Here is a 25667-nt window from a genome sequence, read left to right on the forward strand (position 1 = left end):
CTGTAACATCTAAAGCCTTAGGATATAGACCCTTTTTGAGATGTAGACGGACCAGCATTGACAGTTATCAGGAATTAGTGGTTAACTGTGTCTTCTGTGTCAACATTAGCCATTAGCAGAGTACATGATAAGGGTTAGTTTCCACTCGGTTTACGTGACCTTTTTTTTTTGTTTGTTTTATGCAGGACTAGCATGTAATGTGGCCTTTATTTATTTATTTTGTTTGGTTGTCTGTGGACCCCCGCGGACGGCCAGACATTGCTGCGCACGCGGCCCAGGGCTTCCCCTCTCATTGGATGCCGGCAAAGGAGCCGCTGGGGGCGGGTCCCACTCGTTGCGGTCGTGTTGTTGGCCGGATGTGATGTCGCTCCGCAGGTGTCTATAGGAAAAATCTGACTGACTATCTAATGCTTGAAGAGAAGAAGAAGAAAAATATGACTAATGCTTATTACTATTATGTATCCATGTCCAATGTTGTTTAAAAGTTGTAAAATTCTATTAAAAAAATGTATTTTCTGAGAAAACATTATGGTTATACAAGGTCACTGAAAAGGAATTATTTTGTAGTCCAGAGTATTAGGGGGTTGATGTTAAGGGGGAGCTAAATATTTTAAGTTGCCTGTGAAGTAGAACTGTTCTCCTTGGTTGGGGCTTAGAGAGTTTATATGTGGTTACTGGCTTTGTAATACTAGTGATAATGCGATCTCTAGAGCATTAGTAGATCAGCATGGGTTTTTGAGGCTACTCTTTTCTTTTTCTTTTTGTGGGTCACAGACGAGGAATTCTGTTTCTTCTATATTTATTCTGTTTTATGGTAAAGGATGTCAGCAGAGTTTTTGCACATTTAAAATCTCCAACATTATATTTCTACAGGAAACACACCTCTAAACAACGAAGCATGCAAAACTGTAGAAGGCCTGGATAGGACAAACGTTTTGTTCAAAGCACCGCTGGACTGATAGTATTGCACACCGGGCATTTGCCCGCTGGCCTGATGGCCTACGGATTTTTTTTTTTTACGAAGTATAATATATAATAATAATTTAAAACATAACGCAATAGGTGGATACCGGTATATAAACCCTCCTATTGGTGCATAAACTGGTAGATCGGCCCTTTAGTCATGATTGATTGTGGCCTAGACCAATGAGGTGAGGGGCAGGCCAATTAACCCTCCATCTCGGGCCTCGGTTGGGCTACACAGTGCGCCAGTGCCAGACAGAGCGATAACGAGCAATATGGATGGTGGCAAGAAGAGGAAAGGTGGCGCTGAAAGAGCCAGGGATCAGAAGAGAGTAGCCCTTCAGGCAGATGCTGCAAAATGTCTTAAAATAACAGACATGTTTGCTTCGCGTGGACGCGGAGCATCCACATCTGCAGCAGCCTCAGCAAGTGGTGGAGAAGAAGTTCAACAGGTGGACGAGGCGGGGACCACTACGGCCATGACGGTAAGTGAAGGTTAACTTCAGCTATTAATTGATGAACAGCAACCTAACTTGTTCAGAAATCAGACATCTGTGTGTGAGAGAGACATTCTGATCTTCTGGTCCGAAGTAAAGTGCTGTCTAACGGGGTCACTCACATATGAATAAAGGTTGGATATTATTTTTGTTCCTGCTAACTCTGCCAGTCACGTAACCTAGCCTAGCAATGTAACCTGTGCAAATGGTGTGCATGGCTAGCTACTATGCTGCCGCCACCAGGTTGTTTCTTTATTCTTTATTCTATTTGTGTGACGGTCATGCGTCGGTCATACGAAGTATGCTGTTTTGCACAGTCTGTGGTGCGGTGGCGTGGTATAATGGCGTCCCTGTCTAAAATGTATTTTCCCAACCTGCTGACTGCTCGTCGTTACCAACGTGCTTTCCCAAGCTGTATCAGCAACAGTGGGAAGGGAAAGAGGAGCAATTACAGAGACATGCGTATAAAAACGTCATTATAACAGCATGGGATTAAAAGTAATGTGGTGTTATCATTTATACATAAACATATTTACTCTACATAAGTTATTTTATTTAAAGGTCGAGAATGTTTTTTTTGTAGTAGTAGTAGGGTCCATTTCATCTCATTGGTCTGTATGTAAGTTACCAGTTCCTGTTGCATTTTAATGTTTGTTTTATTGATATTCATATTCTTAATATATAACTGTGTATTTAATTTAGTATTTTATTTTGTACAAAGTAATTATGGATTCATTACAAAATAAATGATAATCATATCTACAGATCTCTGTTGAACTTCTATTATTATGTGAATCATCCCTTTTGATCAAACAAATCATGTTCTTTCCAGGTCCTGGCATAATTTCACATACGTAACATTTTACTTTAAACAGTCATTAGAGTCATTCTCTAAGTTGATTAGCAACACAAATTGGTAATAAAAGAAATCCTTGATGTTACTTGTAGCTTGTAGTGAGATAGACAACTTGTGGCCTTTTTGTGTATTGCAGTTTCAAAAGTTCAACCTTTGTATCCAGTCATTGAATTTTTCAACAAAAAAAAAAATGAGGTGGGCTTCATAGATAATTGGCAAAGTTTCTAGGGAAAACCTGGTCTTGTTAGGAGAGACAGCATCCATCCCACTTTGGATGGAGCAGCTCTCATCTCTAGACATCTGGCCAATTTTATTAAACCCTCCAAATCGTGACTATCCAGAGTTGGGACCAGGAAGCAGAGTTGTAGTCTTACACACCTCTCTGCAGCTTCTCTCCCCCTGCCATCCCCCCAATACCCCATCCCCATAGAGACGGTGCCTGCTCCTAGACCACCAATAACCAGTAAAAATCTATTTAAGCATAAAAATTCAAAAAGAAAAAATAATATAGCACCTTCAACTGCACCACAGACTAAAACAGTTAAATGTGGTCTATTAAACATTAGGTCTCTCTCTTCTAAGTCCCTGTTAGTAAATGATATAATAATTGATCAACATATTGATTTATTCTGCCTAACAGAAACCTGGTTACAGCAGGATGATTATGTTAGTTTAAATGAGTCAACACCTCCGAGTCACACTAACTGTCAGAATGCTCGAAGCACGGGTCGAGGAGGAGGATTAGCAGCAATCTTCCACTCCAGCTTATTAATTAATTAAAAACCCAGACCGAGCTTTAATTCATTTGAAAGCTTGTCTCTTAGTCTTGTCCATCCAAATTGGAAGTCTCAAAAACCAGTTTTATTTGTTATTATCTATCGTCCACCTGGTCGTTACTGTGAGTTTCTCTGTGAATTTTCAGACCTTTTGTCTGACTTAGTGCTTAGCTCAGATAATTATAGTTGGCGATTTTAACATCCACATAGATGCTGAGAATGACAGCCTCAACACTGCATTTAATCTATTATTAGACTCAGTTGGCTTCGCTCAAAATGTACATGAGCCCACCCACCATTTTAACCAACCATTTTAGATCTTGTTCTGACATATGTGAGTGAGATAGATTATCTCGTCAATAGCTTTACATCCTCACTGAGCAGAACTTTGGATGCTGTAGCTCCTCTGAAAAAGAGAGCCTTAAATCAGAAATGCTTGACTCCGTGGTATAACCCACAAACTCGCAGCTTAAAGCAGATAACCCGTAAGCTGGAGAGGAAATGGCGTCTCACTAATTTAGAAGATCTTCATCTAGCCTGGAAAAAGAGTCTGTTGCTCTATAAAAAAGCCCTCCGTAAAGCTAGGACATCTTACTATTCATCACTAATTGAAGAAAATAAGAACAACTCCAGGTTTCTTTTCAGCACTGTAGCCAGGCTGACAAAGAGTCAGAGCTCTATTGAGCCGAGTATTCCTTTAACTTTAACTAGTAATGACTTCATGACTTTCTTTGCAAATAAAATTTTAACTATTAGAGAAAAAATTATTCATAACCATCCCAAAGACATATCTTTATGTTCGGCTGCATTGAGTAATGCTGGTATTTGGCTACACTCTTTCTCTCCGATTGTTCTGAGTTATTTTCATTAGTTACTTCCTCCAAACCATCAACATGTCTATTAGACCCCATTCCTACCAGGCTGCTAAAGGAAGCCCTACCATTAGTTAATGCTTCGATCTTAAATATGATCAATCTATCTTTATTAGTTGGCTATGTACCACAGGCTTTTAAGGTGGCAGTAATTAAACCATTACTTAAAAAACCATCACTTGACCCAGCTATCTTAGCTAATTATAGGCCAATCTCCAACCTTCCTTTTCTCTCACAAATTCTTGAAAGGGTAGTTGTAAAACAGCTAACTGATCATCTGCAGAGGAATGGTCTATTTGAAGAGTTTCAGTCAGGTTTCAGAATTCATCATAGTACAGAAACAGCATTAGTGAAGGTTACAAGTGATCGTATGGCCTCAGACAGTGGACTCATCTCTGTGCTTGTCCTGTTAGACCTCAGTGCAGCTTTTGATACTGTTGACCATAAAATTTTATTACAGAGATTAGAGCATGCCATAGGTATTAAAGGCACTGCACTGCAGTGGTTTGAATCATATTTATCTAATAGATTACAATTTGTTCATGTAAATGGCGAATCTTCTTCACAGACTAAGGTTAATTATGGAGTTCCACAAGGTTCTGTGCTAGGACCAATTTTATTCACTTTATACATGCTTGGCAGTGTTATTAGAAAGCATTCCTTAAATTTTCATTGTTACGCAGATGATACCCAGCTTTATCTATCCATGAAGCCAGAGGACACACACCAATTAGTTAAACTGCAGGAATGTCTTTCAGACATAAAGACATGGATGACCTCTAATTTCCTGCTTTAAAATTCAGATAAAACTGAAGTTATTGTACTTGGCCTCACAAATCTTAGAAACATGGTGTCTAACCAGATCCTTACTCTGGATGGCATTACCCTGACCTCCAGTAATACTGTGAGAAATCTTGGAGTCATTTTTGATCAGGATATGTCCTTCAATGCGCATATTAAGCAAATATGTAGGACTGCTTTTTTGCATTTGCGCAATATCTCTAAAATTAGAAAGGTCTTGTCTCAGAGTGATGCTGAAAAGCTAATTCATGCATTAATTTCTTCTAGGCTGGACTACTGTAATTCATTATTATCAGGTTGTCCTAAAAGTTCCCTGAAAATCCTTCAGTTAATTCAAAATGCTGCAGCTAGAGTACTGACAGGGACTAGAAGGAGAGAGCATATTTCACCCATATTGGCCTCTCTTCATTGGCTCCCTGTTAATTCCAGAATAGAATTTAAAATTCTTCTTCTTACTTATAAGGTTTTGAATAATCAGGTCCCATCTTATCTTAGGGACCTCTTAGTACCATATCACCCCAATAGAGCGCTTTGCTCTCAGACTGCAGGCTTACTTGTAGTTCCTAGGGTTTGTAAGTGTAGAATGGGAGGCAGAGCCTTCAGCTTTCAGGCTCCTCTCCTGTGGAACCAGCTCCCAATTCGGATAAGGGAGACAGACACCCTCTCTACTTTTAAGATTAAGCTTAAAACTTTCCTTTTTGAAAAAGCTTATAGTCAGGGCTGGATCAGGTGACCCTGAACCATCCCTTAGTTATGCTGCTATAGACTTAGACTGCTGGGGGGTTCCCATGATGCACCTTTTTCCTGATTCTCTCCCCTCAGCCCCAACCAGTCCCATCAGAAGACTGCCCCTCCCTGAGCCTGGTTCTGCTGGAGGTTTCTTCCTGTTAAAAAGGGAGTTTTTCCTTCCCACTGTCGCCAAGTGCTTGCTCATAGGGGGTCGTTTTGACCGTTGGGGTTTTTCTGTAATTACTGTATGGCTTTTGCCTTACAATATAAAGTGCCTTGGGGCAACTGTTTGTGATTTGGCACTATATAAATAAAATTGATTTGAATTTGTTTTGATTTGTCCAGTCATTTCTTGCTTTATATGATGAATTGTATCACACAAGTAATGATATATTATTTATAGTATAGCCTACAGTATTTCTATAACTGGGAGGCTCTTAAAGATTACCTACATCTGAATAAACATCAGCACCACAGGCACCTTCAAAGCTGTAAATGACCTGAGAGACGATGCAAGAAGGGCATTTTATGCCGTCAAAAAGAACATCCCAATTCAAATCTGACTCCAAATATTGGACTCCATCATAGAACCCATTTCTATTTATGGTTGTGAGATTGGGGCCCGCTCGCCAACTAAGATTTAGCAAAATGGGACAAACACCAAACTAAGACTCTGCATGCAGAATTCTGTAAATCCATCCTCTATGTCCAACGGAAAACACCAAACAATGCACGCAGAGCATAAGTAGGACAATATCCACTAATTATTAAAGTTCAAAAGAGAGCAATTAAATTTGATGAACACCTTAAAAACAGTGACCCCAGTAGGCTCCATAACAAAGCCCTGATCCACATAGAGACTGTAGAGAGACACACCCTCAGCCAGCTGGTTCTGGGACTCTCTACACAAACACAAGCAGAGCCACCAAACACAAACCCTGTTAGACTAAACCACATTATAAGAAAACAAAAAGAAAGCTATGTAATGCATTGGGAAAAAAATCAAACTATTAAAAATGTAACTAAAGTCCTGCCCACAGCACTACTTGTAGAGAAGTTCAGCCTGTTAGCACTGAATGCTGTCCCTGAGACGGACACAGAAGAGGATGGCCATGTGGAGACTGGAGCTGTGTCGGCTGTATTTACTTATTTGTTAAACTTCATAAAAATGATATTTATTGCTCCTTGCACTTTTTGTGTGAAGGTCATGTTCAAAGGTTCTGTGAATTAAACATATGCTGCAAAACATTTCAAGAAAAAAAAAATTGTGTTAAGAGTGTATTATACTAAATTTTGACACCTTTTACTGCAGGCAAATATCTGCCTCAAATATCGGTACTGCCGCCAAAGCTTGTCGATAATCATATCGGTCCTTAAAAATCCAAATCGGTCGACCTCTAATCCAACTACAAAAATGGTTTAGATTTTAGAACAACGTCCAACTTTAAAAACCTGAAAACTGAATTTTTTCTTCACAACATCAAATTTTTAAATGGGTCAAAGGTCGTCAGGATGAAATTATTTTAAAAAGGTCGACCAGCAAAACTGCTGCCTCGTTATGTTTTAGTTCAGAGGAAAAAACACGTCAAGGCTTGTAAAGGATAAATGGAGCACCACGTCCCGTTCCTCCCTTCACGAATGGGGTCACAAGTTACAGTCAAGGTGAATGGAGGTGTGGTGTTACCCATCCTTGGAACACTCACCTGTAAGTGAACTATCATCTGCAAGCATGTCTATCCAGAAGTCAATGTGAAATAACCATCAGGTCTAAAACATGCTGCATGTACAGTAGTGTTCAGAATAATAGTAGTGCTATGTGACTAAAAAGACTAATCCAGGTTTTGAGTATATTTCTTATTGTTACATGGAAAACAAGGTACCAGTAGATTCAGTAAATTCTCACAAATCCAACAAGACCAAGCATTCATAATATGCACACTCTTAAGGCTATAAAATTGGGCTATTAGCAAAAAAAAAAGTAGAAAAGGGGGTGTTCACAATAACAGTAGCATCTGCTGTTGACGCTACAAACTCATAACTATTATGTTCAAACTGCTTTTTTAGCAATCCTGTGAATCACTAAACTAGTATTTAGTTGTCTAACCAGTTTTTCATGATTTCTTCACATCTGCGAGGCATTAATTTTGTTGGTTTGGAACCAAGATTTTGCTCATTTACTAGTGTGCTTGGGGTCATTGTCTTGTTGAAACACCTATTTCAAGGGCATGTCTTCTTCAGCATAAGGCAACATGACCTCTTCAAGTATTTTGACATATCCAAACTGATCCATGATACCTGGCATGCAATATATAGGCCCAACACCATAGTAGGAGAAACATACCCATATCATGATGCTTGCACCACCATGCTTCACTGTCTTCACTGTGAACTGTGGCTTGAATTCAGAGTTTGGGGGTCGTCTCACAAACTGTCTGCGACCCTTGGACCCAAAAAGAACAATTTTACTCTCATCAGTCCACAAAATATTCCTCCATTTCTCTTTAGGCCAGTTGATGTGTTCTTTGGCAAATTGTAACCTCTTCTGCACGTCTTTTATTTAATAGAGGGACTTTGCGGGGGATTCTTGCAAATAAATTAGCTTCACACAGACGTCTTCTAACTGTCACAGCACTTACAGTTAACTCCAGACTGTCTTTGATCATCCTGGAGCTGATCAGTGGGTGAGCCTTTGCCATTCTGGTTATTCTTCTATCCATTTTGAGGGTTGTTTTCCATTTTCTTCCACGCGTCTGGTTTTTTTTTTGTCCATTTTAAAGCATTGGAGATCATTGTAGATGAACAGCCTATTATTTTTTGCACCTGCGTATAAGTTTTCCCCTCTCCAATCAATGTTTTAATCAAACTACGCTGTTCTTCTGAACAATGTCTTGAACATCCCATTTTCCTCAGGCTTTCAAAGAGAAAAGCATGTTCAACAGGTGCTGACTTCACCCTTAAATAGGGGACACCTGATTCACACCTGTTTGTTCCACAAAATTGACGAACTCACTGACTGAATGCCACTAATATTATTGTGAACACCCACTTTTCTACTATTTTTTTTTTACTAAGAGCCCAATTTCATAGCCTTAAGAGTGTGCATATCATGAATGCTTGGTCTTGTTGGATTTGTGAGAATCTACTGAATCTACTGGTACCTTGTTTCCCATGCAACAATAAGAAATATACTCAAAACCTGGATTAATCTTTTTAGTCACATACATACAACTATTATTATTCTGAACACTACTGTATGTAAAAGAAGGACCTCTTTCTGTCGAAGACCATCCATGTTCTCCAGGGCCTGCTTGGACCTGCGCTTCTCCACATCCACACGATCTATAGAAGGTCAAGGCACAACAAAACCTCTAGTGGGTTTCACGAGGAGGAGGAGGAGGAGTTTCTTCACATCCACATGATGGTTGTTACCTTCTGCCTGAGCCAGTCGCAGCCGGAGTTCAGCTGTGCTATTGGTCAGTTCCTGCTTCAACTCAAAGATCTGCTCCTGCTGAGACTTACTCCGGCACTCCACCTCCTCCACCTAACACAAACACCACACTGACACTGGCGTCTAACTCACACCGACATGTCAAATCAAACCACTGCTCTACCTTCTTCCTCAGCTGGCAGTTGGCTTCTGTCAGGCTTTGGACCTCTTCGTGGAGCTTCTCTTCTCTCAGTGCGCTCTCCTACAGAACAAAAAAGCCCAGGTCAGGTCTACTCGGGTCAGGGTTGGGAGTATAAACCGGAATCGCAGCATCCACCATACTCCCTGGATGGCAACCATCCAAGCAGACAACCGGTCCATCCTCAGTGGGTTCCTCAACATTGACATGTTGGATCATGACCAGGGCAAAATGTCATCAGCAATCCTCCAGGGCCCAATTTCATAAAGTCTAATTTTGTTTAGTTGAATAAACTCTCTTAGCTGACTATTTTTTTTATACATTGGTCGTTGCACAAAGCGCTTAGTCGTCTCAAGTTTCACGTTATCCAACTAAAGTTTTTAAGCCTGGTACAGAGGAGGGTAATCTTATTTTAGTTGACAAAACTTCAGTATCTTACCTTAAAAAATGGCAGCTATCATGTACCACCACGTGATGGAACACTCAAGAGCTCCCCTCCGTGGCTCCTATTCCAGACGACTGTCATGATGTGTTTGTGACAGTTCTCACATGAACCACCGGGTGTCCCTGTTATGCTGAGCAACATGGAACTGATGATGGAACTGTAGAAGAAGAAACTGAAGAGTGAAACTGCTAGGCTAAGTGCTAGGAACTGATGATGGAACTGTAGAAGAAGAAACTGAAGAGTGAAACTGCTAGGCTAAGTGCTAAGTACGTCATTCTGCAGTGCGTATGGGTCGGTAAATGTTAATAAAGCCAGTTAATGAAACAAAGGCTGGACAGTTCATGACAACGACCAACCCGGAAGTAAACAAAATGCATTGGAGCCATTGGAGCAACGGCACGCGCTAGACTGTTATGTCTGTGAAAACAGTCGACTAAGGTAAAACGGCTAATCTACAAGTTTAACAGTCGATGTGAAATGGTGATGAGATGTATAATGTTGGGCTACTAACCGTAGTCGACTAAGAAAGTTTAGTAGAATGAAAGATTAGACTGAAACCGGGCCCTGGACAAAATGCCTTAAGTAATCCTCCTCATCCAAGTCTCCCTAAGTAACCACTTGCTTGACACAAACTCATTTCAGTCGTAGCAAAGGATTCTTCAAAGAGACCTGGTACCACATACATCAACACCTTGGGCCTGTATCTCACTGTACTGCGACTGTTGGAGACACAAATTTGTGACGAAACATGCAAATTAGCACCAATTTTATAACTGGAATCATTGAATTGCTGATGACACATTAGGGCATGCTGCCCAATGCTGCAAAGACTGGCAGCAAAAATAGGGCAAAAAAATTACGAGAAGTCTGCAAAAACAGGGCGATTCCTGCTGGAATGCTGTGTAGCACTCTTACGAATGTCGAGCGCCACTTACATGGCAAAGCCCTATAAGTCATAATACATTAAAATAAATAATAAAATAACAAGAAATATGTAGCAGTAATAATAATAATAATATGGGTGCTGGTGAGAAAAACGTTTTTGCAATGAAGCGGTATGAGTCCTCTCGGGGGATCCAGGGCATGCCCTCCAGAAACATAAAAAATAAAAATGGTGCATTTTAGTTTATTCCTGACGCAAAATTCTTATTTAAAAAAAAGTGTTCTCAGTTATATCTGAACAAGATACAGTATAACCTTAGAAAGTGATTTTTTTCTTGGCAAAAAGTGTACTTTTAAAGGCCAGAAAAGTTGTACACAGTGACACCAATTTTTTATGGTACCACCAATAGCCAATATATGATACTATATAAGACAACATCCAAATCATGCGTTTAATTTTATATGAAATAATAAGAGCTTCAGATCAATGATCATTTTCTAAATCAAAATATGAGATCTAAAAAGGTAGCTATGATTTGACATATTTTCCTTTTTCTGCCAATGATGCAGACTCTGATTGAATAGCTTCCAACTTCAGTTTGCATTATTACAGATGATTCTGTTTCTTTGTGAATTTAAATAAAAAATAAATTAGCAAAATGGATACTTGATACTTGAATGAAACTTATGAGATTATCTGACTTCAGTTCACTCATACTCAATATCTACTCAGTTTAGAGAATATTAATTTTGACTGACAGAAAACGAATTTGGTAATAAAAAGCCCAGCGTGGCTTAATGGAAGAAAAAAAAAAATGCGTGAACCGCGCACTCGCTGGCAGGCCGCTGCATCTCAACATAACGACCCCCTGCTGGATCCATTGTCCTCTCCTCCCAGTACATGATCCTCCTTGGCATGCTGGAATGGCCACATTGCCGTCAGGCGGCACGCTGTGATGTCCAGCCGCGCCTCGGCAGTGTGCATCTTCTGATTAGATTCGATTTATTCTGTAATAATACACATGAATGTAAAATAATACAATATATAAAATAGCCGAGGATAACACAATAAAGCATTAAGGTTATTTACATAGTGGTGCTCAGAATAGGTCCAGCCCCGTCCATCCCAATGACCTACCTGGCTGCTGGACTCACTCAGCTGGTTCCAGCAGTGACGTTGCTGCCCGATCAAAGTGTGTCATCAACCCCTCACAACCTGTCTCACGTGTTGCGCACCGGTTCACTCACAGAAATTACATTGTGAAGGTTTGAAACGCCCTCGAGGACTGACTGTTAGTTACTGTCATTTTTGAACTATTCAAATTCAATGAGAGCGAGACCCAAACTCAAGGAGAAAGAAAACCCCACACAGGGTTAAAGAAGTTTCAGGAATTCCCCTGTGAACGGCGTTCGCACTCAACGTCTCAGCCCAATAGGACACAGGCACCGGTTCATTATCCAGCAAAGAAATCAGCATCACCAAACTCCTCCAACTCAGCGCCAATGGCAAAGGGTGCATGGGTGGGACATGAACTTGAAAAAAGTTGAAGTTCGGATGAACCATGACCATATTTGAAAACATGACTTTGTGATGCTCACCTCCTGCTCCTTCTTCCTTATTCTGCTGAACTCAGCCCTCTGACCATCGCTGTCCACCTTCAGGCGCACCAGCAGATCATCCATGTTGTGGTTTTTCTGCTCAGACAGGGCGAGGGCGGCCTCCAGCATCTGCAGCCTGCATCACCCAAGACACTCAAATCAGTCTCAGCTCAGCATGTTTCTGGGTAGAACATCACTCAAACAACAGGCAAGTGTGAAACACGTCAAAGTGAAATCACAAAGAGGCACGAGTCTCCAGGTACAAAGTGACAAATCACAAAGAGGCACGAGTCTCTGAGCACAAAGTGACAAATCACAAACAGGCACGAGTCACTGGGTGTAAAACGGCAAAGGGGCACAAGTCTCCAGGCACAAAGTGACAAATCACAAAGAGGCACGAGTCTCTGGCCACAAAGCGACTAATCACAAACAGGCTTGAGTCTCTGGGTGCAAAGCCACAAATTTCAATTTTAATTTATTTCATTTATACAGCGCCAAATCACAAGAAAACTGCCTCAAGGTGCTTCACACAAGTAAGGTCTAACCTTACCAACCCCTAGAGCAAGCACACAGGCAACAGTGATAAGGAAAAACTTCTGATGATATTGAGGAATAAACCTCAAGCAGACCAGACTCAGAGGGGTGACCCACTGCTTAGGCCATTCTACCAAAAAGGTTTACAATACAGAACACAACACAGCAACAATTGAAGAGAGTCCATGCAGGCATCCAGTCCACCATCAGGGGTTGGGGGTCACTCGTTGGATCTGTTCCTACAGCAGACTCCATACTGCGTCCGCCAGAGAAATCATTGTGGAGAGAGAACAAGAAAATGAAATCAGTCAGCCAGAAAAACTACACATAAGGTTTAATATGTCAGCTTTAAGCAACAGGAATTACTAAGGTGATCGCTGGCCACTAGCCCTAAGCTTCACTCACAGACCCAGACTTTAGATAAAACTGACACTGAGACCCGCTCTGTTTACTAATAAAATGAATTTAAAAGGGTAGGAATTATAGTACCATACTAGACCAGTGTAGCGAACATGGCCTTACTTCGCTGTAATTAAATAAGTGCATTTATTGCTTTTCCAAAGGGTTGAGGTTTGAACTGAAAAAGACTGTCGTTTCACTTCTGACTTGGAAACTCTTGGTTCCAACTGGCGATGTCTCCTGGAAAACTCCCTCCAGCTGCACTGTCCAGTGTCTCTAATTTAGAGCTTTTCAAAGGGGTCTTTGAAACCTGTTTATCTGTGAAATTCCAGTCAGTGGAAATTATGACATTATAATTGCCTCACGTCAAGGCAAGAAGCTTTGTAGATCAGCCAGAATACCTCTTCCAAGATAAGAGACCATAATCTCCAGAGCCTTGACAACCAGCTTCTCATACAGGTCTCAGGTCGAAGAACACAACCTCTTTGTTTTAACGCAAAGAACATTATTTTATCTGCGTATGAAAGTTCTGTTTTCTTGTGTGTTTAATTCAGCAAAATGATTTGCATATATTCCATTTAATCTGACGTGTTCCTGTTGTACAACCCCAATTCCGATGAAGTTGGGATGTTGTGTAAAATGTAAATAAAAACAGAATACAATGATTTGCAAATCCTCTTCAACCTATATTCAATTGAATACACCATAAAGACAAGATATTTGTTGTTCAAACTGATAAACTTTATTGTTTTTGTGCAAATATTTGCTCATTTTGAAATGGATGCCTGCAACACATTTCAAAAAAGCTGGGACAGTGGTATATTTACTGCTGTGTTACGTCACCTTTCCTTCTAACAACACTCAAGTGTTTGGGAACTGAGGACACTAATTGTTGAAGCTTTGTAGGTGGAATTCTTTCCCATTCTTGCTTGATGTACGACTTCAGTTGTTCAACAGTCTGGGGTCTCCATTGTCGTATTTTGCGCTTCATAATGTGCCACGCATTTTCAATGGGCGACAAGTCTGGACTGCAGGCAGGCCAGTCTAGTACCTACACTCTTTTACTAAAAAGCCACGCTATTGTAACACATGCAGAATGTGGCTTGGCATCGTCTTGCTGAAATAAGGAGGGACGTCCCTGAAAAAGACGTTGCTTGGATGGCAGCATGTGTTGCTCCAAAACCTGGATGTACCTTTCAGCATTGATGGTGCCATCACAGATGTGTAAGTTGTCCATGCCATGGGCACTAACACACCCCCATACCATCACAGATGCTGGCTTTTGAACTTTGTGCTGGTAACAATCTGGATGGTCTTTTTCCTCTTTTGTCAGGAGGACACGATGTCCATGATTTCCAAAAACAATTTGAAAATGTACAGCACACTTTTCCACTTTGCATCGGTCCATTTCAAATGAGCTTGGGCCCAGAGAAGGTGGCAGCATTTCTGGATGTTGTTGATGTATGTCTTTCGCTTTGCATGGTAGTTTTAACTTGCACTTGTAGAAGCAGCGACGAACTGAATTAACTGACAATGGTTTTCTGAAGTGTTCCTGAGCCCACGCTGTAAGATCCTTTCCACAATATCGGTTTTTAATGCAGTGCCGCCTGAGGGATCGAAAGTCACGGGCATTCAATGTTGGTTTTCGGCCTTGCCGTTTACGTGTAGAAAGTTCTCCAGATTCTCTGAATCTTCTGATTATATTATGGACTGTAGATGATGGAATCCCTGAATTTCTTGCAATCGAACACTGAGAAAAATTGTTCTTAAACTGTTGGACTATATTTTCATGCGGTTGTTCACAAAGTGGTGATCCTTGCTCCATCTTTGCTTGTGAACGGCTGAGCTTCTTTTATACCCAATCATGACACTCACAATTAGTGTCCTCAGTTCCCAAACGCTTATTGAGTGTTGTTAGAAGGAAAGGTGATGTAACACAGTGATAAACATACCACTGTCCCAGCTTTTTTGAAACGTGTTGCAGGCATCATTTTAAAATGAGCAAACATTTGCACAAAAACAATAAACTTTATTAGTTTGAACATTACATATCTTGTTTTTGGGGTGTATTCATTTGAATATAGGTTAAAGAGGATTTGCAAATCATTATATTCTGTTTTTATTTACATTTTACACAACGCCCCAACTTCATTGGAAATGGGGTTGTAACATGGTGTATGTTAAATGTGATTCTTGAATTATTAATATTTTGATGGTGAAATATTCTGTTTTTAATCAATAGTTTCTTATATTGCAACTTTAATCATTTTATATTCAGTTAAAAGTACTTGGAACAAAGTGTATGCAACATACGAGGGCTGGGTTAGTTTTTCCTGTTCCCTTCCCCGGCTTAATGTTTTGAGCCGTTCGCCAAAATTGAGCCGCCGAGGGGCTCTGGGAGGGACCTGGGGTCTTTCGGGGTGCCAGGGAAGGTGACAGGGTTTACGGTTGTTTTATTTGCCCCCGGGGTTGTTTTTGGTAGTCCTCCAGGGGTTGGATTTTGATTTTGTTTTGTTTCCTTCCGGGTTCCACCTCCAGGGTTGATGGGACGGTCCTCTGGGGGGGAATTGGCTTGGGGCCGACTAGCCAAGTGTGGCCGGGTCTGGGGTTCTGGGGTTGTGGGGAGGGTACCTCCTGGGGTTGATGGTACGGTCCTCTGGGGGGCGCCGTTTGCTCCATGTACACCTGGGGACCTTTGTGGGATTCTGGTTCTGGCTGTTCCTCCTGGAACTGGCGGTAAAGGCCTTCTGGGGGGGGGGTTGGGCTCTGCAGGTCGTTCTGGGGGGGTTGTTTGTTATTTTTCTTTTATGCATTTATGTTTGTATTGTGTTTGTGGGGCTGTGTTGGGTTTTTGCGTTTGGGAGTTTTTCTTTTCTTCCCGGGGTTAGATGGGACGGTCCCCTGGGGAGGTTTTGGGTGGGTTTTATGTTTTTTTTCTTGTGTGTTGGATTGTACTAGGGACTGTTTTGGGGTTTTTGTTGATGCCAGCCGGCCTTCCAGCTGCGGTGCCCTGTCCTGCTGTCTGTGGTGGACCTTGGGAGCGTTGTGCTGTCTGCTTCCTGACGAGGACCCCGGAGGGAGGTGCTGTTCTCGGGCCTGGTCTGTTCAGTCGCCGGGAGGCTTCCCGTTAAAGGGGGGGTACTGTTGTGTGTTGGGGGGTGTGGCTGGACATTTTGGTGTTCTTTTCTTTTCTTTGCTCTCCAGGTGGCATGAAAACTGATTTGTCTGTGGAGAAGGTGCTGGCTGAAGAGTCCTTCACCCTCATCAACATCATGTGCAGCACCTGTGAATGGTGCTCACGTGCAGCCTTAAAGACTTTCAGCTGAAGCAGATAATTGGATGGCGATCTGCATTTAAGTCATGTGTGATTCAAGCAGAACTGCCGGGAACTCGACCTTGTGATGTTCGTTTGTGAGACGCTGAGGACCGCGCCTGGGTTTGACACATCGAGCCCGTGAAGGAGGAAGGGTGAGGGACACATGCTGTCAGCACACATCAGAGGTTGACTAATTGTTGATAGTAACTTGGTATTTTGTTACGCAGTATATTTGAATTGTGATGAGAATGGTGCAGCTTGCTTCTCACTGCTGTGGCGTGCGGACAAGTGATCCTCCACCTGTTGTGAGAAGCTGCTCATTTGCATAAAGCTCAAAATACAGACCTGAATGTGTTGCTGATAGTGTGTGTCTTTTGAAGGATATTAGTTGTAACTGCTGACTTACCTCACCTCTTCTATCCTTCGCAGAGAGTCGGTTTGTCGTGTCCACCTGGGGGGTGGTTGGCGGTAATAGTGGGTCCAGGAGCGCCGGGCTTCGATCCTTTTGGGCGCTGGAGAGCGTGCCAGCCTTCACTCCACCAGAAGGACGCTATTTCAGTTTTTACACTTTATTATGCACCAGCGGGTGAATTAAATAAATTGTTTTTGTTATTGGAACCGCTTTCTGGTTATTTTTAGCGCTGGGTTCCGTCTGACGCAGGTCCGCTCCTCAACCCGCGTCGACACATAACAATCAGATCAAATAAGCAGGTTGTGCTTTTTGTAGATGTTACGAGTTTCGTCAGCACATCTAGTGAGATACTATCAAATTCTGTAAATCCAGGTAATACTTCAATAATGGCACCCACCTCAATAGCAGGGTGTAGTGGCTTGGTTAAGGCATGCTGGGATATGTTTAACCTAATGGCTTCTATTTTCTTCTCAAAGTAATCCAAGAAATCTTGTGCTGTAAAAGGAGAGCAACTTACAGGTAGTTGTCCATGAATAAGTGTTGCCACCGTGTCGAACAAGAACTATGACTTATGCTGTTTTTGTTGATCAAAACACAGTAATAGATCCACTTTGTAGTCAGTAGTGCATGCCTACAGTCTAAGATAGCATCATGCCACATGAGGTGGAACACTTCTAATTTTGAACTACACCATTTCCGGTCTAGACATCTGGCCTTATGCTTGAGGTCACGCAAACTATAGGTGGAGCGATCATGTCAAAAAAAAAAAAAAAAAAACTGATTGGGCACTCTCCAAATGTGAAGATAATCAGGCAGACTAGTATCGCGTTCAGTCATAGTTGATGAGTAGATACATCGCCGTGATAAGTAAGATTGTTGTTCCATTAAACATGGCAGCAAAACTGTAAACCTAATAAGTGAGTGATCAGAGACCAATGATGCAAGAAGCATGATGTCAATATTTGTAACAGCGATACTGCGAATGAGGACCAAATCCAGGGTATTTCCACTCATGTGCATCAAACCCTGAATGCATTGCTGGAATCCTAATACACCCTCCAGACCTCCTGTATCAAATTCCCCACATGAGGAGCAGTCCAGGTCCGTGAACATGACACAGGATGCAGACCACCAAATTCTCACCCCACAGAGGACTCAAACCTTACAAAAAAGGACCTCTCTCACTGGGGCAAGACCAGGTAACACCATCCCCCCAACCTGAATCTGCACCCATGCCATCCGGATGGCAACCCACACCACCAAGAAAGCTTTCATGCCGCCACTCCCTCATCCCCCAACAATCTCACGCAACTCCAGGTCCAGCTCCTCCTGCTCCCAACAGCAGAACCATCAAATAACATCACCTCATCGACAGTCCACACCCAGAGAAAGTCTATGCCCAGGAGCACGGGGGGGGGGGGGGGGGCACACATTCACATTCTGATATGAATTCATAATTTGGAAAAAAGAAGGTTTGGAAGCCATCTTTACTTGGCAGTCAGAGAGTTAACAGTAGACTTTCTCTGGTTCAGGGCATCCTGCAGCTGGCTGATCTGACTGGAGGCTGACCTAAAACATGGAGAAGAAACATCAGAAAATGAACAATTGTTCATCCTGTCACAACAGTGACCACTGTGTCAATGAAATATCTGCAGTACGTCTGAGTCACTATGTTCTCACAGAACTGAAAGACTTCACTTCCTTTGTTTCTCTTCCACTTATCCTGTTACACACATTTCATTTTTAATATTTGATGACATTTCCATAATTTTAGTGTCAGATAATTTTAGTGTCAGATTTTAGTGGTGCTGTCTTTTTTTTTTTCTTTTTTTTTTATGTGGCCCTTACTGTGAATGAAGAAACCAAAATTAAAAAAAACACATCTGGTGAATCAAGTAAAACATCTCAAACCCTAAACCTAAACAAATCAATCTGAAAATAACTCGAAGAGCACGGAGAGCGTGTCATCACATCCTCTTACATGAGGGCTCTATATTGTTTCTTGAAACTCAATGTGTTACACTGGACATCTGATAGTCAATACCTATCATGATTGACACATTTATGTGCTATCCTCCAAAAGCCTTAATCATTTTCAGATTTTTGGCTTTCCTCATGCTAAGGGACCAGATTTTAAAACTAGAACCCCAAACAGACCCATTTATGCTTGAGCTTAGACGTTACTTAAAAAAAAAAAAAAAAAAAAAAAATAGTGTTTAACATCCCACTTTAGTTATGGAGAAACAATAAATTAAAAGTAAGCATATTTCTATATCACTCATCAATTAAACAGTCCAGAGTAAAACTGATTAAACATTTTAGCTGTTAAAAGTATAATATTATTATTATTATTAGCATTAGTTGCAGTAGTATGTGCAAAAAAAAAAGTCTTCAAAAGTGGACTTTTACTCTGAGGGTGCTGCCGGGGGCCATTGCATGCTCTTTCCGTCTGAACGAGCCCATGGTTTGCACAGTCTCTGAGCAGGAAGAATGAAGAACTTGTGTATTTATATGGAACTGACTGAGTGGTCAGAAGGTGTTTTCTGTGCTTTTCTGTTGCGCCGTCCTCAGAAAAAGACTAGGTGTATTTAGAAAAAAAAAAAAAGCATTATTATTGTTTTTAACTTGGTGTGAGGGTACGACCCTATTTTTTGCTGTTGCCTGTTTTGAGCCGCACTAACACAGCCAGAGGACATGCAGACTTTGAAAGAAAAGTGTAGATATACTTGCAAAACTCAGAGACACAGAGAGATGACACACATGCTTTCTTCAACTGAGAGTTGCTGCACAAAACCACAAACTAATGGCTGGCAGCATCCAGCGCCGACATACCGAACATCTTACACTACAACGCAGTACAGAGTCATTATGTCTGTCCAGGTACACAGACGTCTAATGAGAACTGAAACCAGAACAGACGTCCTCCTGACAGAAATAGGAATTAAAAGAATAAAATATGACAACCCCAGTCCCCAGCCGGAACGAAGTCATCCGAAAAAACTCAGCCGGAATGGAGTCGTCTGAAAACACCCCAGCTGGAACACAATCATTCAAAAAACACCCCAGCCGGAACAGAGTCACCCGAAAAAAAAAAAAAAAAAAAAAAAAAAAAGCCAGCTGGAACAGAGTCATTCACAAAAATAAAAACCCAGCCAGAAAACAGAGTTAACCATAAAAAAGACCCCCTAGCCAGAACAGTCATCTGAAAAACACCCCAGCTGGAACAGAGTCATTCGAAAAAACTCGGCTGGAATGGACTCATCAAAAAAAAAAAAAAACCCACCCTTAACAGTCATGACAAAAAACAAAAACAGTGGGAACAGAGTCATCCTAAAACCCAGCCATGGTGTGTTCAGTGACTGATCTCATGCATGTGCTCAGGCTGCATCTGCACTGTTTTAATGAAGCAACTCATTGCAATGATCAGATTAAAAATGGCACGATTACTCAAAGAGCAAGAACATCTAAGGGAAGTCCAGAACCTTCAGGAAGAACTAAAGCATCACAAATTTGAACAGCAGATTCTGGATTGTCTCCAGCGCGTGTGAGGGCAGCACTGAAATGCTGGTCCAAACCCCTCAGACTGTGGCTCTCTTTTTCTTCACACAACTCATTAACGATTATGGTTTCTGCTGATGGGACTTCAACTCACCTACGGGAGCATCCCAGGTCCTCTCTCTGCTGGTCGATGGTATTCATCAGGCTCAAGAACTGAAAGAGACAAGGCCAACATCATTCCATCCAGCAGAGCCAAGAAGCACCTACGTGTTTCAGTCCCACCTCAACAAATCAGACATCTGATGGTCATATCCTTGACCTCAGAAACTGAGTGACCATGCACAGAGACAGAAGCCACAAAGTCCTGTGATTGGAGAAACTGATAACTGATCAAAGTGCAATGTTCAACTGTTGCATCTTCAGTTATACAGCTTCGAGGTGGCACACAGGAGACATTTCTTAAAAAGAAGATGTGAAGTTTCAGCTCGGGTCTGCCAGAACGCACATGGGAGACCTGATTTGATTGGGTTTCCTTTTCTGTTCCACCATGAAGTTGTGAGTGTGCTGAAGTGTTGGAGTGATGACATGACACTACCAGAACATCTAGAATGTCTCCACTCTGGTGCAGAGACACTGTCCAAAAGCCAGAGTGAACAAATGCTTGTTCTTACAGTCACTTTGGACATAAGTGGTCGTGCGCTTTCATGTAAAACGTGCTCGTAATTTCTGGGCTAAAGTGTTCAAAGGTCTTGGTCCTTGTACCTGGCGGCCCTTCTCCTCCTGCAGGATCTGAATCTCCTTGCTGAGGACCCGGGTCCTGGTGCGGCTCTCCTTCAGGGTGGACTGACAGTCTGCGTTTCGCTCTGTGGTCTGCTCTGGAAACAGAGACATTAAGAGTTAAGACTACAAAACTGCCCTGGACCTGCAGTGTCCACAGATTCTCAGCTCCATGTCCTCAGACCTATGAAGCTGTGACTCTAGAAGACAAACAAATCAAATCAATTTTATTTATATAGCGCCAAATCACAACAAACAGTTGCCCCAAGGCGCTTTATATTGTAAGGCAAGGCCATACAATAATTACGGAAAAACCCCAACGGTCAAAACGACCCCCTGTGAGCAAGCACTTGGCGACAGTGGGAAGGAAAAACTCCCTTTTAACAGGAAGAAACCTCCAGCAGAACCAGGCTCAGGGAGGGGCAGTCTTCTGCTGGGACTGGTTGGGGCTGAGGGAGAGAACCAGGAAAAAGACATGCTGTGGAGGGGAGCAGAGATCAATCACTAATGATTAAATGCAGAGTGGTGCATACAGAGCAAAAAGAGACAGAAACACTCAGTGCATCATGGGAACCCCCCAGCAGTCTAAGTCTATAGCAGCATAACTAAGGGATGGTTCAGGGTCACCTGATCCAGCCCTAACTATAAGCTTTAGCAAAAAGGAAAGTTTTAAGCCTAATCTTAAAAGTAGAGAGGGTGTCTGTCTCCCTGATCTGAATTGGGAGCTGGTTCCACAGGAGAGGAGCCTGAAAGCTGAAGGCTCTGCCTCCCATTCTACTCTTACAAAACCTAGGAACTACAAGTAAGCCTGCAGTCTGAGAGCGAAGCGCTCTATTGGGGTGATATGGTACTATGAGGTCCCCAAGATAAGATGGGACCTGATTATTCAAAACCTTATAAGTAAGAAGAAGAATTTTAAATTCTATTCTAGAATTAACAGGAAGCCAATGAAGAGGGGCCAATATGGGTGAGATATGCTCTCTCCTTCCAGTCCCTGTCAGTACTCTAGCTGCAGCATTTTGAATTAACTGAAGGCTTTTCAGGGAACTTTTAGGACAACCTGATAGTAATGAATTACAATAGTCCAGCCTAGAGGAAATAAATGCATGAATTAGTTTTTCAGCATCACTCTGAGACAAGACCTTTCTAATTTTAGAGATATTGCGCAAATGCAAAAAAGCAGTCCTACATATTTGTTTAATATGCGCATTGAATGACATATCCTGATCAAAAATGACTCCAAGATTTCTCACAGTATTACTAGAGGTCAGGGTAATGCCATCCAGAGTAAGGATCTGGTTAGACACCATGTTTCTAAGATTTGTGGGGCCAAGTACAATAACTTCAGTTTTATCTGAGTTTAAAAGCAGGAAATTAGAGGTCATCCATGTCTTTATGTTTCTAAGACAATCCTGCAGTTTAGCTAATTGGTGTGTGTCCTCTGGCTTCATGGATAGATGAAGCTGGGTATCATCTGCATAACAATGAAAATTTAAGCAGTGCTGTCTAATAATACTGCCTAAGGGAAACATGTATAAAGTGAATAAAATTGGTCCTAGCACAGAACCTTGTGGAACTCCATAATTAACCTTAGTCTCTGAAGAAGATTCCCCATTTACATGAACAAATTGTAATCTATTAGATAAATATGATTCAAACCACCGCAGCACAGTGCCTTTAATACCTATGGCATGCTCTAATCTCTGTAATAAAATTTTATGGTCAACAGTATCAAAAGCAGCACTGAGGTCTAACAGAACAAGCACAGAGATGAGTCCAGTGTCTGAGGCCATAAGAAGATCATTTGTAACCTTCACTAATGCTGTTTCTGTACTACGATGAATTCTAAAACCTGACTGAAACTCTTCAAATAGACCATTCTTCTGCAGATGATCAGTTAGCTGTTTTACAACTACCCTTTCAAGAATTTTTGAGAGAAAAGGAAGGTTGGAGATTGGCCTATAATTAGCTAAGATAGCTGGGTCAAGTGATGGCTTTTTAAGTAATGGTTTAATTACTGCCACCTTAAAAGCCTGTGGTACATAGCCAACTAATAACGATAGATTGATCATATTTAAGATCGAAGCATTAATTAATGGTAGGGCTTCCTTGAGCAGCCTGGTAGGAATGGGGTCTAACAGACATGTTGATGGTTTGGAGGAAGTAACTAATGAAAATAACTCAGACAGAACAATCGGAGAGAAAGAGTCTAACCAAATACCGGCATCACTGAAAGCAGCCAAAGATAACGATATGTATTTGGGATGGTTATGAGTAACTTTTTCTCTAATAGCTAAAATTTTATTAGCAGAGAAAGTCATGAAGTCGTTACTAGTTAAAGTTAAAGGAATACTCGGCTCAATAGAGCTCTGACTCTTTGTCAGCCTGGCTACAGTGCTGAAAAGAAACCAGGGGTTGTTCTTATTTTCTTCAATTAGTGATGAGTAGTAAGATGTCCTAGGAGGGCTTTTTTACAGAGCAACAGACTCTTTTTCCAGGCTAAGTGAAGATCTTCTAAATTAGTGAGACACCATTTCCTCTCCAACTTACGAGTTATCTGCTTTAAGCTGCGAGTTTGTTTGTTATACCACAGAGTCAGGCACTTCTGATTTAAGGCTCTCTTTTTCAGAGGCGCTACAGCATCCAAAGTTGTCTTCAATGAGGATGTAAAACTATTGACGAGATACTCTATCTCACTCACAGAGTTTAGGTAGCTACTCTGCCCTGTGATGGTATATGGCATTAGAGAACATAAAGAACATAAAGATCTGGACTGGTGTCTGGACTGGACTGGACAGACAAAAGTCTGTCCAGTCACAGCCACTGAAGCTTGGGGGTGTTTTGGTAACTTCCCTCACCACTCTCCATCGTGCTTCAGGCAGATTTACTAAACTACGTCCGACTCTTTACCGTTCCTAAACAGGTTTGTGGGGATTAAATTCAAAGCCTGCTGGGACCGTTTGTCCAAGGTGGCAACTGCAGGTTTGGCACCTGTCCTGAGTCCCAAGCAGACAAAGACCTCAGTGAACTGATCCAGAACATGTGGCCTTGAGGGTAAACACACATTGCGAAAGGTTCAGGGAAGCAACATGGCAGTGGAACCACACAGGATGAAACCTGTTCCAATTCTGACAAGTCTCCAACAGCTCCTGCATCCAGATTCATCCCTGGCTTCTCCAGCACATCTTTTGACTGGATCCAGACTCTCTGGCTGAGACAGCCTGGACTTTGCTGCACAAATCAGGACTTTAGACCTCATGGTGAATCTTCAAGTCCTGTGGTGATGGGGGAGGCTGGAAACAGGAAGTGTGGAGTATGCTCAACCTGCATTTAGGGAGCTCATGGCACACTGGTGGCTCATGGCACAGTGGTGCCCTCTAATGGAACAAAACAACAGCTGCCGGAGTGACAAGGAGGAGTTCCCACAGTGCATTTGAAAAATGGAGCAGTGGCGCTCCCTCTCGGCACGTTGAACGTGCGGCAGATCGTCCAAAAAGAAGAGCTGCACGGGTTGGTGGAGAAGCAGCGCCGCATAAACGGGACTCAAACCAGGGACCGCCATGAACACGCAAACAATTTACGCCTCCAAAGCTGCAGTTTATCATGGGTGGCAGCAGTCACTTTGACAAGCTAATGCTAGCCTAGCCTTTAGCAGCAGGCTGCGTTAGCTTCTACTAGCTGAATGTTCATCAACATCAGCTCACTGACTTCTTCATACTTGGAAGCTGGTCTGTTTTATTATTTTTACCCAATAAATTGTGGAATTTTTTTTTTATTTTTACTGCTCAATTTTTAAATAATTTATGGATTTTTTTAAACATTTTTAATTTGTTTAATTTTGGTCAGGTGGTAATGAGAAGAGCAGAGCACTGCTCTGTACTGTTGAATCTTTAGCCGGTCTCTTTACATTTTAAGAAAAGATATTCTTTCACTTGTCCCACACTGGGACATTTTGAAAGTTCAGAAAATAAGAACTTTTACTGTTCCTCTTGTTTTGCGCCTCTGCACGGGGGTGGGGGTAGGGTAAAATTAGAAATGAACGTTTTATTGTCACTGCATATCTCACATATCTCTTTTACAACAAACCATGGGTGACCAAGGACATCAAGGCGACACTTAACAGGAAGACGGCTGCATTCAGGAGTGGAGACACAGAGGAGCTGAAGAGGGAGGAGCAAGAACTGAGGAAGAAGATCACAGAGGGGAAGCACAGTTACAGGAGGAAGCTGGAGAACAAGTTCGAACAGAACAACATGCGTGAGGTGTGGAAGGGGATGAGAACCATCACTGGTCATGGTAAGAAGGTGGACCAGATGATGGAAGGAGAACTTCATGAGGCCAATGAGCTAAACCTGCTCTTCAACAAGTTTGACAACATTGGCTCTTCCCACCCTTCCCCCAGCTCCTCTCAGTGAGAATTTAGTCACCGGTGTCTAGGAAAGGCTGCGGGTCCTGATGGTCTCAGCCCCAGAGTGCTGAAGGAATGTGCTGTTCAGCTGTGTGGGATTTTCCAACACATATTCAACTTCTTCAACTTGAGCCTGAACCAGATGGTTGTTCCTGAGTGGTGGAAAACCTCATGTCTGGTCCTGTGCCCAAGAAGAAGAACCCCAACACACTTAATAACTACAGACCAGTGGTCCAAACATCACATGTTATGAAGTCACTTCAGAGGCTCGTCCTGA

At 42.0% G+C, this 25667-nt stretch overlaps 1 protein-coding gene across 4 annotated transcripts in view; it reads right to left on the reverse strand.

The window, feature by feature from the left end:
• lrrc45 (leucine rich repeat containing 45) overlaps positions 1 to 25667 on the reverse strand; it is an 85115-nt gene that overhangs the window by 28629 nt on the left and 30819 nt on the right. For all 4 annotated transcript variants that reach the window (XM_034194061.1, XM_034194063.1, XM_034194062.1 and 1 more), the window contains 7 exons: positions 20968 to 21080; positions 20360 to 20418; positions 18199 to 18276; positions 12047 to 12182; positions 9106 to 9183; positions 8924 to 9035; positions 8763 to 8833 (listed from right to left, as the gene is read on the reverse strand). In XM_034194061.1, coding sequence (XP_034049952.1) covers positions 8763 to 8833; positions 8924 to 9035; positions 9106 to 9183; positions 12047 to 12182; positions 18199 to 18276; positions 20360 to 20418; positions 20968 to 21080 — 647 coding nt within the window. The remainder of the gene's footprint in view (positions 1 to 8762; positions 8834 to 8923; positions 9036 to 9105; positions 9184 to 12046; positions 12183 to 18198; positions 18277 to 20359; positions 20419 to 20967; positions 21081 to 25667) is intronic.

The sequence above is a fragment of the Thalassophryne amazonica genome, chromosome 18 (genome assembly GCF_902500255.1).
Source record: "Thalassophryne amazonica chromosome 18, fThaAma1.1, whole genome shotgun sequence".
Lineage (NCBI taxonomy): Eukaryota > Metazoa > Chordata > Actinopteri > Batrachoidiformes > Batrachoididae > Thalassophryne > Thalassophryne amazonica.